Genomic DNA, 14,720 nt, shown 5'->3' on the forward strand with positions numbered 1-14,720 from the left:
ATACGAATAAAAAAGAGCACGGAAGATGATAGTCTTTAACATAGACATACCCACACAGCGGTATCAAAGTTTCCCACTGTGAGGGAAGGCACCAAAGTTCAGTCATCCTCCTCTGTTGTCCTCTGTTGTTCACCCGTGGTCGGGGCCACCCGAACCCCTCGCTGTCGCCACTACGGGCGGCCCGATGTTCAGCCCACTCGCCGGATGATGGAACACCGAAGTCGGAACGGGAGAACATTCTCAGCTGCTTGGACTTGGGGGGGGGGGTGGGGGGGGCGTAGATGCGACTCGGAGAATAGTCATATCCTCATCAGGATGTGACTGAGAAACAGTTTCCCCCTTACCCTACCCCCCCCCCCCCCCCCCCACACAGAAATACTAAAAAAATCATCCAAAGCGTACTTTTAAACAAACTAAAAATAAAAAAAGATAGTAAAACAGACAGACTGTAGCCAGAGACTGCCATCATGCGGCGCCCCTAGTGGATGATAATGATTATGATAGAAGGATCATCAAATTATACCAGTGTGTTGACATAAAGAAGAAAGGAATAGCTGCACTGTAAGGTACATCAGAAACCGAACAAATCGGAAAGCGACGAAATAACAAACAGGACAGTAACAATGGGGGACTTCAATTACCGCAGCATTGATCAAAATAGGAATAAAGGCCCGGATAATTTATTTGTGTGTTATTTAAGTATTTGTGGTGCTTTCCTTCATGAATTTTAATGACATTTTTGGATTACATGCTGTGTTTGATTCATTTGATATGCACAATGCCTGAAGAAACAAGTTTGTATATTTATAGAATCATTTTATTTTAATTTTATTAATGTAGATAAAGGTAGATTAGTGACTGCTGGAATTATGATTATGGTTAATAATAAAAAAGCTGGTACTAAAAGTAACGTCTGAACAAGGGTCTTGACCCGAAACGTCACCCATTCCTTCACTCCAGAGATGTTGCCTGTCCCGCTGAGTTACTGCAGCATTTTGTGTCTACCTTCAATTTAAACCAGCATCTGCAGTTCTTTCCTACACAGTGATGTTACCATATTTGATAATGAATCAAGTTATTTGGCTAAATTTCTACTATAAAGGAAAGCAATTGTTTTCTAGGAATCTGGTTAAGGGATAAAGATTTTAACATGAACAAATGTAAGATTGTGTACATTTGTAAAGAATCATGTAATTAAAAGGAAATAGTTTCCACTAAAAGCAAGACGGTCATGGTGGCACAGCAGTTGTTGCAGCCTTGGCTCTAAGGAGCTGGGTTTAATACGTTGTATACCTTGCTGCAGTTTATCACTGTTCTCTTTTCTTCATAATACCACCGTATATTGTGTCATGGGCAAACTTAGAAATTGTGACTTGAGACCCCCCCCCCCAAAGTCTGGGCTATTAATATAGACCGGGGAAAAAAATAATAGTCCTCACACTGAAGATTACAACCACTTATCTTCCTTCAGTCCAAAAAAAAACTATTTAGCTCAGGTCTGGAGCCTGTTATTTGTCGCCTTCAAATTCATGCCCTTATTGTTTCTTTCATGCTATCTGCTTCAAGCTTTGCTGATAAGCCTGTAAGCAGCCTATATCAAAAACCTACAGTACATCAATGTCTACTACTTCAAGTGCATTAACCTCATTGTTGATATGATCTTATGTTTTAAATTCTGTTAAATACAATTTACCCTAAACAAATCCACGTGGGTTTGTCTTAATTCACTTTTCTCCAAGTGATATTAATCTTACCTTGGATCAATCTGTTTAAATCTTAGTATGACATTTAACTGAGTGAGATGCAGGTGCTAGATTTATTCTTACTGCCTTATTTCGAACAATGGAAAACATTTGCCACATTCCTGTCGTCTGACACCACCTCCAAATCCAGATAGTACTAAAAGGGATAGTATTAATGTACCTGTGATTTCTCCCTCTTCTCCGGATCTTAAGATGCATTCAATCTAGTCCGTGAGAATGACTAGCTTTACATTCAATCAACTGTTCTAATACCTCGCAACTATAAATTTTTAATAAACAGTGCCCTTCATAATGTTTAGGACAAAGACCAATCATTTATTTATTTGCCTCTGAACTCCACAATTTAAGATTTATAATAGAAAAAATCACATGTGGTTAAAGTGCACAATATCAGATTTTAATAAAGGCCATTTTTATACATTTTAGTTTCACCATGTAGAAATTACAGCAGTGTTTATACATAGCTCCCCCATTTCAGGGCACTATATAATGTTTGGGACACAGCAATTTCATGTAAATGAAAGTAGTCATGTTTAGTATTTTGTTGCATCTCCTGCTATAACTGCTTGAAGTCTGCAATTCATGGACATCACCTGGTGCTGGGTGTCTTCTCTGGTGATGCTCTGCCAGGCCTGTATTGCAGCCATCTTTAGCTTATGCTTGTCTTGGGGGCTAGTCCCCTTCAGTTTTCTCTTCAGCATATAAAAGCCATGTTCAGATCGGGTGATTGACGGTCACTCAAGAATTGACCATATTTTAGCTTTGAAAAACTCCTTTGTTCGCAGTATGTTTGGGATCATTGTCTTGCTGTAAAATGAACCGCCAGCCAATGAGTTGAGACATTTGTTTGAACTTGAGCAGATAGGATGTGTCTATACACTTCAGAATTCATTATGCTGCTACCATCAATGAAGATTAGTGAGCCATGTATGGTCGCAATAACGATAAGTCATTTAACTTCATATAATATAATGCATACATGTAATATTGCAAAGCTAATGAAACAATGAATAAAATGATCAAATAACTAACAACTACAGCAAAGCAAAGCAATATCAGCAAGAACAGTTATAATGATAAAACCTTTAGTCTTTGTATGTGGGATTCGGCTTGTAGACCCATCCTGCACGTGTCTTGTCAGTTCTCAGGTGATGCCACCATAGGCACAGGCTTCACAGACGATTTCTTCATAGGCGATTTCTCCACCGGCACTGATATCACAGGTGCAGACACCGGCACTTGATCCTAAAACTGTTCAGGGTCCACAGTCACATGTCCATCACTTATAAGAACGTTTTCGTCTTTGGTCCCCATCATTGCATCCGTGTAATCCGTAGGATCGTATGGGATTTGCTGCGATCTCACCACAGAGCTCTCCAAATCTGCAGCTCCTTGCTTCCTTCTTTAAAGCACAAATAAACTATTCAGTTGTCTCATCATCCTTCTGATTCTGTGCGTTGAACTTGAGGCGTTCCATGGTAAGATTGGTTCGAGGGCTTCACAATTGTCGAAATTTCCTTTTGAGACATTGAGGATCCTCTCGATTCAACAGGGATGACAATTTTGAGTCCAGCGCCTTCGGCAGGCTGCCTTGTCTCCTCCGTACACAAATTGCTTTGCACATTCAATAGCTTCCAGTCCTGCGAGATTGAGGAGAATATTCGCTTGAGCCTGAGCTGGCTTATCTGTGTGCAGCTGCAATAAAAATATTGTATTCTTCTTCGAAGAGGCTCCACCATTCTCCGATGTTGCTGTCGAAGATGAGCAGTTCCGGTTTCCGGAATGTATCAGCCATGAGTGTTCAGCAAACAGACTTTACAATCCCTCTTATGAAGATAAAGAGAGAGAAACATTCACGAAGTTCAAGCCGATGTTGTTCCAGAAGAAGACTTCTGACACCATGTATGAAGTAGCAATAACGATAAGTTGTTTAACTTCATGTAGAGTTCTTTATTAGCTATAAGAGTGGGAGACTGTGAACAAAGCCTCTTCACATACCAGCATTTCTTATCAGTATGCCCAGAACCAATCCCTGGATAATACGCATGCGCTAGACCACATTCCATAAGAAGTCAGTACAAATACTGGACATGGATCAGGAATAGTGACTAATCTACAAGCCAGTACCTTCAGCAGCCACACATGCACAGGTCATAAAAACCCCCACCACCGTGTTTCACGGATAAGGTGGTATGCCTTGGGTCTAGGGCAGTTCCTTCTCTCCTCCATACTTTGCTCTTGCCATCACTCTGATATAAGTTAATCTTCATCTCATCTGTCCACAAAACCTTTTTCCAGAACTGTGTTTGTTCTTTTAAGTACTTCTTGGCAAACTGTAACCCGGCCATCCTATTTTTGTGGCTAACCAGTGGTTTGCATCTTGCAGTGTAGCCTCTGTATTTCTGTTCATGAAGTCTTCTGCGGACAGTGGTCATTGACAAATCCACATCCGACTCCTGAAGATTGTTTCTGAACTGTCCTTTATTATAGAGAGAATTCTTCTGTCATCAGCTGTGGAGGTCTTCCTTGGCCTGCCAGTCCCTTTGCGATTAGTAAGCTCACCAGTGCTCTCTTTCTTCTTAATGATGTTCCAAACAGTTGATTTTGGTAAGCTTAATGTTTGGCTGATGTCCCTAGCAGTTTTATTCGCGTTTCTCAGTCTCATAGTGACTTCTTTGACTTTGACAACTTTGGTCCTCATGTTGATGAACAGCAATAAACGTTTCCAAAGGTGATGGAAAGACTGGAGGAAAGACTAGGTGCTGAGAGCTCTCTTATACCTGCATTAAGGAGGCAATTAAACACACCTGAGCAATTACAAACGCCTATGAAGCCATGTGTCCCAAACATTATGGTGCCCTGAAATGGGGTGCTATGCCTAAACACAGCTGTAATCTCTACATGGTGAAACCAAAATGTATAAAGATTACCCTTTAATAAAACCTGACAATGTGCACTTTAATCACATGTGATTTTTTTCTATTACAAATCTCAAATTGTGGAGTACACAGGAAAATAAATAAATGATGGGCCTTTGTCCCAAACATTATGGAGGGCACTGTATTTAATAATATAACTTTCTTTGCTATTACTTTTGCCCTCTACCCTCGTGGTAAACAGATACAAAGTACTCATTTGGTATGTTGACACTGCCACAGCTTCCATGTTCCATTTTTTAACCTTTACTAGTTTCCCATCCTCCATGTTGTAATCTTTTACTATTTATACGTTTCATAATACTTTTCACCCGCCCCTCCCTAATTCTTTCCATAAACAGTATAAGCTAGTTTTGATTAAGCATACCACAGCTAGATCTATTTTATAACTGTAATAAACTTCTTCAGACACATGTTTAGAGAACTGTAATTGGAAACTGTCATGTTCAATAAATTTAACTGAAGGTATTAACTATTGCTGTGCACTTTCAATGAAAATACAGCTTTACTGTGAGAGGATAAGGCAGTAAATAATACATGCTTTAAGCAACAAAGAAACTTCACCAAGCCTAAACAATTTAGTCCATTTTAATTAAAATGGCATTGAGTGGGTCAAGACACCCCCAAGTCCCATCTGTATTCTACCAGTCAATGCCTGCCCCTTGTGATTCCAAAAGGAATTTTAATTACCAACCTACCAGGATACAACTGATTCCTTTTTAGATTGTACTGAGTTGTTTGATACATTTTGTAAATAGTGACATATGTTGACTAGTTACATCCTTGTGCAAATTAATTGAATCGAGCCTACACTGGGATATACCATTATATGTCCTATGGCTATCTTTTATTCATTATTATCATACCATTCTGTCTTTGGTACATTATATGTTCTTTATCAAGTCCTTGACAGGATTTGGCATGGAATCGACCAGATTTTAACAGTTGCATAGGATGTTTTAGCATCTCGACACCACAGCTGAATTATGGCCACGATGAGCTTCTGTCTCGAGGTATATTCCTTTCCTTTCAGTCTCTCCTTGATGATTGATCACACAGAAAGAAATGTAGGTGGAAGGGAGGGGAAAATCACATCCATCCAGGGACCCCAGCTGTCGTTCCAGGTCAGACAGATTCATGTGCACCTCCTCAAACCTCATCTATATTCGGTGTTCCCAATTTAGCCACCTGTACATCAGGGAGAGCAAGCATAGACTTGGCAACTGTTTGGCTGAACACTTGTGCTTGGTCTGCCAAGGCCTACTGTATCTCCAGGTTGCTAACCATCTTAACTCCTCTTCCCGTTCTCATACTGACCTTTCTGTCTTTGGCCTCCTCCATTGCCAAGCCACATGTATCTGTTGGAACAGCACCTCGTATTCCGCTTGGGTAGGTTATAACCTAATGGTATGAACATTGAATTCTCCAATTTTAGGTGACTAACCAAAATTCCCCCCCCCCCCCCCCCCCCTCTCTTTCCCCTGTGCCCCAGCTGGACTCTCCCTTTTTTCTACTTTCCCCCTCCGATACTTCCGTATTTCTCCCTGTTACTCTTTAATCCTTTTATCTCACACACTTTGTCTTATTATCTCATGTCCAACCAGCTGCCTATCAAAAACCCATCACCTACATTCACCTATTATTTCCCTGGCTCTGTCCTGCCTCTCCTCTCTTACAGCTATCTTCTCCACCGCCACTATCATCTGAAGAAGCGCTATGACCCAAAATGTCACCTACCCATAATCTCCAGAGATGCTGCCTGACACGCTGAGTCACTCCAGCACTTTGTGGATCTTTTCAGGATGTTTGATGAACTGGTCGATGAGGCATTTTCTCACCTGCTCTCCCAAATGATCTCTAAACATATCGGCTATATTAGCCCTGAACCAGGAAGTGTATTTTGTCACTGAAGAACACCTCTCTCTAGGCCTCTAATCTTTATATTTTAAGGCTCACTGGTATCGTTTCCTCTTCTTCGCAGCAGTTTGACTTCATTGAGCCATCAGCACATGGTGCTTGACCTTATTGAGACTCTTGTTGCCTCCAAATCTTTCTTCAGGGCATCGTTTGTCTTACTTGGATCCTTCTTACTTTCCTAAATCAGTAAGGCCTCATCGCTTGTGGGCTGCACTTGCCCCCCTCCTCTTAGGCGATAGTGATCCAGTTTCAGGCCTTAGCTTGGCAATCCTGGATACAGAAGCTTTGGTCACCTCTACCAATATTGCAATCTCTTGTGTGATTTTGAGCAATGTTGATGCAAGGTTATGATCTTAGTTCGCCTCTTTGTCATGATATCCATTTTGCAAATTGCTTGATATCTATTTTGTGAATTGTTTGACGTTCTTCTCAAATGATGATAAATCACTAGAGGTCGGGTTTCAGAAAAATATAAGAAGTTTCTTCCCACAGGTCAACAGGATTGTAAACTCTTATCTCACCAGGGACTAATTTACTGTACTAATTTACTGTTGTGTTGTGTCTTTTGTAAAAAATTATTTTCTAACATGCAAATACTGATTCTGTTCTGTAGTTTTTGCACAATCCGCAGGCATTGCCACTTTCATTTCACTGCACATCTTGTATGTGTATGTGACAAAGTTGACTTGACTTATGTTGGGAACAGAAACTCACCATGTAAAAAAAAATAGCAAATTTAGACTAATTCTATTAATTTGCACAAGAATGTATATATTAAATTTAGCACAAATCTTGGTGCCAGTTTTGTCTTTATGAAGGTTTATGGCACTGCAGCTAAAGGCCATAGACAGAAAGGTGGAATTAACCTGAAAAGGAAAGGTGCTCCTGACATTAATATAAGAAACCAAGTTTAAGCACATCATCACAGATTTAGGACATGAATGGTGTTGAAAACAATACACTGAATTTAACAGATTCCCACTTTGCAGCATGTCAGTTGCGTCTCAGTAGCACTAAAGAAAATAATATTGCTAATATTCTTTATCTGGATCTCATCTCTTGGGGACTATTGCATGGTGCATTTTGGCTCTGGCAAAAACTTGCAATGAGCTTTGAAGAATTTTTTTTTGAACAACGTGGATCTTTTCTTACCTCACAAATTACATTCCTGAGAAATGTTGTCATTTCCTAATGCTTTTAGATAGGTATTCCATTAATCTACTTCAGCAGATGTTATTTTTCTTATTCTGCATTACCCATTGGAACTATCCCTTGGTTATTTTTTTTTAATGACTGAATGAATTGATTGAATTCACTGAGTTTTCTTCAGGGAATCCTGGTACTATATGTGAGTGTGGCCTTATTCAGGTTCCAAATTCAGTCAGGAATTGCTGTTGCTCAGAGTAGATGAATCACCAGTGCCCATCTCAGTGTAGAGAGTGCTGAATCAGCGCATTTATTGTTTGCTGCACACATTGTACAGATTGCTTCGCAGCTTGAGGTCCAACTTCTGCCAAGAAAAAGGATGTTTGCGTCTTTCTTTGCAGCCTTGTGTTACTTGTAGTAAACGTGTTCAGAATATTTATGGACTATATTTTGGCAGTTACTGGAATATACTTTGATAATTCAATCAAATGTAAGATTTCCCAAGCCAGTGAAAGTAGCTGCCTTGTTTGAGTGCCTGTCTTATGTGTAATGGCCAGAGTATCAAAGTTTCTTGTACAATTCCACACGTACAGTTCTAAGAAATGGTGCAGTCTCTCGAATCAGCAAGAACACATTGTTTTTTGGAAAGTAGGTTTTAATCTAAACATCAATAATCCAATGCTTGTACTCTCAGGTTTCTGAAAAGAATTCATGAGTTTTTGCAGTCATTGCTCGTTTTCCCATGTTCCAGTTTTGCAGATATAATATTGTTTGTGTAAAGAACAGTATTGCATATACATAATGCTTAAAATTGTACCAGATATAATATTTAAAAAAAACACATAATGGTTAATGAAAATTGGTTTCTATCATCTAAATATATTTAGTTTGAATACTTGATCACTGTAATGCCAGGAAATCAACAATCAAATAATTGATATTTTTACATGGGGTGCAATGGACAGGTGTATTCTGTGCAGATGTTACAGGTTAATTTATAATTGACAACTTTTGTGGGAGCAGTGAAAACATTTTAAATTAAATGAAGTGATATTTTTGATGATCCAGTCATAGCTGCCATCTTATTATTCACTAGGGAACAACAATCCTTTATATTTTATTGCTAAAATAGTGAACATAAACAACGATAGTAGTTACTGGCAGTGAACCCTTTTCTCTCCGAACCTGTACATGCTTACTTTAACATAGAAACATAGAAAATAGGTGCAGGAGTAGGCTATTCGGCCCTTCGAGCCTGCACCGCCATTCAATATGATCATGGCTGATCATCCAACTCAGTATCCCGTACCTGCCTTCTCTCCATACCCCCTGATCCCTCTAGCCACAAGGGCCACATCTAACTCCCTCTTAAATATAGCCAATGAACTGGCCTCAACTACCTTCTGTGGCAGAGTTCCAGAGATTCACCACTCTCTGCGTGAAAAATGTTTTTCTCATCTCGGTTCTAAAGGATTTCCCCTCTATCCTTAAGCTGTGACCCCTTGTCCTGGACTTCCCCAACATCGGGAACAATCTTCCTGCATCTAGCCTGTCCAATCCCTTAAGAATTTTGTAAGCTTCTATAAGATCCCCCCTCAATCTCCTAAATTCTAGCGAGTACAATCCGAGTCTATCCAGTCTTTCTTCATAAGAAAGTCCTGATATTCCAGGAATCAGTCTGGTGAACCTTCTCTGCACTCCCTCTATGGCAATAATGTCCTTCCTCAGATTTGGAGACCAAATCTGAGGATCTATATCTTGGTGTTTCCCCAAGATATAGCCGTCGCTCCATATTGAAATATGTAAAATGTTTTAATTCTATTTCATTTTGAAACAGCAAAAACAAGCATGTAATAAAATCAGGTCTTAAATTGTGCTTGGTGTAAAGGCACACCAAAAACAAACATAACTGACCAGGTTTAACCAAATGTCTACTTTATCATCTTATGAAATACTGTATCTTTCATGTGTGAAAGGAATGAAATATAACACTGTTCAACAAACACTCCTGAACATCAGGATAGATCTTTTGAAATGATAAATCAATTTTGTGAAGTTAGGAAGTGTGTATATTTTCTTTCAGGTAGTTTATGGTAAATTAAGAGAACTTTGCAAGATTCCTTTTCTGAATGAAAGTAGTCTTGTATTAACCTTAAGGACACGGGTGCTGGAATAAACTCAGCAGGCAAGACAGCATGTGTGGAGAATATGTGACGTTTCAGGTCGAGACCCTTCATCAGATCCAACCCAAAATGTTACCTGTCCATGTTCTCCAGAGGTGCTGCGTTGCTCCAGCACTTTGTGTTGTATTTTGTAAACCAGCATCTGCAGTTCTTCGTATCTCTTTGTATTAACCTTTTCTGGCTAGATCCACATTGTTAAATCTCCATAAAATATTCTGCATCTCTGTGTGGCTTGGTTTTAACTTGGAAAATATTTTAATTTTTCCAGGTCTTTGAAAAATTCACAAAGGAATCTACATCATTGCTGGATGAACTAGCTTTAATTAATAATGGATCTGAAAGAGGCAATCAACAGGAAAAAGAAAGGTAAAAATAAAATATGTTTAAGATGATTTTGCAGTTTAATGAAAAACGATGTGAATTTTTATTGATAGCATCTAGTTATGCCTTATCCCCACAAATGAAAACAAAATGGCAGTAGCAACGTTTGATAAATTACTGTGTAATTTTAAACATCTCTATCACCCCTCGAAGATAGACCTTTCACACCTTCCACTTCCTTATCTCTGAACTCCCTCTCCCCTGACTCTCAGTCTGAAAACGGGTCTCAACCCGAAACTTTACCCATTCCTACTATCCAGAGATGCTGCCTGTCCAGCTGAGTTACTCCAGCTTTTTGTCTATCTATCACTCTTCGGCTTTTTCTTTCCTGTGGAAAAGGGGCCCACATTTTTTCTGGATTTCTAGTAAATCTTTTTTGGAATTGCTTTTCCACAGTCCCTCTATATCCATTTAATAGACCAGAGCAGTACCAAGTACAAAGAGTGATCTCTTCAAGATTCAATACCGATTTTGTACGACTTCCTTTTTTCCAAATAATAATAATAATTTGCTTTGTGGTTTTATTGACTTACATCACAATTTTTAGTAATTTATATATTTTGTCCAAAGACATCAAGCTTTTAAAATGTAAATAATTTGTAAAATTCTTAAGTTGTGATTATTATTTCACTGGAGGATGAAAGGATCAGAGGATAACAGAATAAAATGAATTTGTTGGGCACTTTGAAACCAGAAAAAAGAACAGCAACTTTTTCAAAATATGTAATATTCACTTGCTTACTTGACCTTGTCATATTTGGATTTCTGTGACCTAGTTCTGAACCTGTTTTTCTCATCTCGTTCCCTTGCTTTCTTGAAATATATCAAGAAAATGTTCTGAATGATTGACTTTCATATTTATAACATGCTTATTTCTGACGTAATTGGTAAATAGTTAGGAACAGTAGATAAGGAAAATTGAGAATGCTGGAAGTATACCGCAGGTCTTTCAACAGATGAAAATATTATTTTAGCATTTTGCATAGAGATTCTTCCTACTTAATTGGGTTAATTGATTTTCAGTTGACAGATGCCGTGCATTTTAAATTTATTTTGAAAGATTTGTATTAATTCTAATTGTAAACCTGTACCAACTGAAGTTTACAGGGAATTATTAATCCTTTAAGCTGCTCTAGAAAGTTTTAAAATGTTAAGCTTCAATGTGTGCACAGTATCACATAGTTACTGAATAAAAATAGTTGGTAAAAAAAATGGGTCGATCTGTGCAAGAGAGGAAAAACAATTGAAATGGTAGTATTTGCTGTCAGCAGTGCACAGACCTATGTAAAATGCAAGAACTTTTTCCCGATCTGCTGGAATGGACGTGCTACCAAAAATTGTTCCAATTCTAAATTATCCCGCCCTTAGTGGGAGAAGAGCCTTGCATAACATTATGTCTTAACATGGGTAGACCAGAACAATTTCGGAATAAGAGTATAAAAGTAAGGCAATTTGACACAACCTTCCAAGTTATTAGTGAGATAGCACTTGGAGTGCTGTATTCGGTTTGGTCTTAATATTTAAGGAATAATATACTTGCATTGTAGGCAGTATTGAACAAGTTTACTTGTTTGTTTCCTGGGGTCAAGGGGTTGACATATGAGGAAGGATTGGGAAGGTTGTGCTTGAAGTTTAGAAGAATTTGAGGTGATCTTATTAAGATTCTGATGAGAATGTTTCTCCCAGTAAAGTTATTTAGAACAGGAAAGCATTGTTTAAGATAGAAGTGAAGGGGAATTACTTCTCTTAGATTCACAAATAATTGGAATTTTGAATTCCAGAAAGCTGTAGAGGTTGTTGAGTACATTGAATGTGCAGATTTCCAGAGCTTTGATCTGCATTGGAGTCCAGGGGTATGTGAAAATTGTGGGAAAGTGACAACGAGGTCAAGATTGGATGAACTCTGACTTCATTGAAAAGCAAAGCAGGTTCAAGGTGCCGAGCAGCCTACTCCTGTGTTCCTGTTTCATATATTCTCAAATATTTTTAATTAAAAACTTAACCTTTTTAATCAGTCAGGAAAATTTATGTAAACATTTTAATTCAAAAGATGAGTTGCATAATATTTACCCTTAAGATTTACAGCCATTCCCATTTTGCAATGAAAGAACTTCTTGTTCCGCCACCATTTTCTACCTTGGCACAGGTTCAGCAATACCCTTGCATGTGTTGAGGAATTGCAGCAAGTTTGGGTTGCTACTAGGCTATATGGGAGTCCAACAAAAATGCAGTTTGACAAAACCTCAACCAGGGTGCCACCAATGAGTTTGTGACTTCCTATATGAATGCAAGAGTTTTAAACTTCCTGAAATTGCAATTGTAAATGGCAGTACAGGTAGTTTGTAGATAAATTACGAGCATCTCTGAGCAATTTCCAGATTAGTGGCTTCTGTTAATAGTCCTTGTTAAGTGGTTAGCCTGACTCATTAACTCTTTTCTGTCCATTACATTCTGTCCAGTGACCAGCTGAATATTTTGAGCATTTTATGTTTATTTCAGATAACAAGCATATTGAGTAGTGTTGTTTTTCACGTGTTGTTCTTCTCAGGCCCTCTTACAAAGAACTATTTTCAGGTCAAGTGTGTTTTGAAATATGAAATGAACACTTTTATATCTTAAATTATTCATGGATTTAAATTTACTGAATTCAGACTAACTTTGTATATAAGAAGTGACGCAGTATCTATTGGTGTAATTGATGGGATAAACTTCAGATACTTCAAAGGCCAGATCAAACTCGTAACGACCTTTATAAAATGTTTGAAAAATGAATCTATCGTTTTTAGTGTCCATAACTTGTACTTGTTTGATTTTGCTTTGTTTCCTGAATGGCATCTAAAAAAATGTTCTCTTTTTATTTAATTTGCAGACCGGTAGAGTACAGTTTTCTTCCTTCTGTGGATCCAGAAACGGTTTTGCAAACAGGTAGCTTTTGGTAATAAATGTGTATTTTAAGATATTTTAAAGAATTTCATAATCTTATCAATTACTTTTAGTAGAACAATGTTTTTATTTACTTTGGATAACTAGGTAATTAAAATGGTTAATTTTAATTTTGCCCTGCCATGTTTATTGGCACTACATTTTAGATGAGGACTACCATATTCTTCCCTGCAACCTGATTTAAACTTTGAATAAACTTTGCTGAATTCTTCTTGATTGGGATGCCAACTAATTTATTGCAGCTCTGTCATCGTACTGTCATTTGACCACATTTGGAGTATTGTGCGCTATTCTGGTCACCCCATTACAGAACAGATGGGGAGGCTTTTGAGAGAATACAGAGGAGGTTTACCAGAATGCTGCCTGCATTATTAGTGTGTTTCAGGTACAGGGTGAGATTGGATAAACTTGAATTGGTTTCTCTGGAATATCGGAGGTTAGGGGGGGAGACTTGATAGACGTATATAAAAATATGAGAGACATAGATAGGGTAGACAATCAGGATTTTTTTCCTCTGGGTGGAAATGTCCAGCACTAGAAGACGAAGGTGAGGGGGGAAAAGTTTAATGGTGACTAGACTAAGTGGGACCTGTTGGGTCCCAGTCACACGGGAGGCCTGGTCCCTCAACGCAACCTATTCCCCAACGCAATATTCCACCACTCACCCATTCCCCCAACGCAACCCGTTCCCGCAACGCAATATTCTGCCGCTCACCCATAACACATAACTGCGCAGGCGCGGCTCATTTCCCCTCATCCTCAAGCACCCCCTCCCCCTCCTCTTCATGTATGGGAGGGGAGGGGGGGTGAGAAATGGGGGGGTGAGAAATGGGGAGGTGTGGGGAAGGGGGATGTGTGGTGGGGGGGGGAGGTGTGTATGTGGGCAAGAGGGGGGTGTGTGCGCAGGAGGGGGTGTGTGTGTCGGGGTTGTGGGGGCAGGGGATTGTGGGAGCGTGGAGGGGTTGTGGGGAGAGGGATGTGTGAGGGTGGGTTGTGGGGGCGGGAGGTGGGTTGTGGGGGCGGGGCGGGGTGGCTGCTAGGCGGGGGGTTGCTGGGCGGGGGGGGTGTGTGGGCGGGGGGTGGGTATGTGTGGGCGGGGATTGTGTGTGTGGGCAGGGGGGCTTGGGGGGAGTGGTGTGTGTGCAGGGGGGCTTGTGCGGGGGAGTGGTGTGGGCGGGGGGGTTGTGTGAGCGGCGGGGTGTGTGTTTGGGTGGGGGGGGTGTGTGGGCAGGGGACGTGGGGGGAGGGGTGTGTGGGCAGGGGACGTGGGGGGCACGGAGCTTGTGGGCGGGGGTGGGTTGTGTGGGTGGGGGAGTTGTGTGGGCGGGGGGATTGTGAGGGCGGGGGGAGACAGGTGTGTGGACGAGGTGGAGTGAGCTCGGAGAAAAGACGGGGAAGAGCCATGGGGGAGAGAGGGGAATCATGGGGGAGAGGGGGGAGGAGCCAGCGAG

General features: G+C 40.0%; 1 protein-coding gene across 3 annotated transcripts in view; it reads left to right on the forward strand.

The window, feature by feature from the left end:
- The window catches only part of sestd1 (SEC14 and spectrin domain containing 1), an 87,545-nt gene that overhangs the window by 49,432 nt on the left and 23,393 nt on the right, over window positions 1–14,720 (forward strand). For all 3 annotated transcript variants that reach the window (XM_033023842.1, XM_033023843.1, XM_033023844.1), the window contains 2 exons: window positions 10,214–10,311; window positions 13,196–13,251. In XM_033023842.1, coding sequence (XP_032879733.1) covers window positions 10,214–10,311; window positions 13,196–13,251 — 154 coding nt within the window. The remainder of the gene's footprint in view (window positions 1–10,213; window positions 10,312–13,195; window positions 13,252–14,720) is intronic.

Source organism: Amblyraja radiata, chromosome 7 (assembly GCF_010909765.2).
Source record: "Amblyraja radiata isolate CabotCenter1 chromosome 7, sAmbRad1.1.pri, whole genome shotgun sequence".
In the NCBI taxonomy this organism is placed as follows: domain Eukaryota; kingdom Metazoa; phylum Chordata; class Chondrichthyes; order Rajiformes; family Rajidae; genus Amblyraja; species Amblyraja radiata.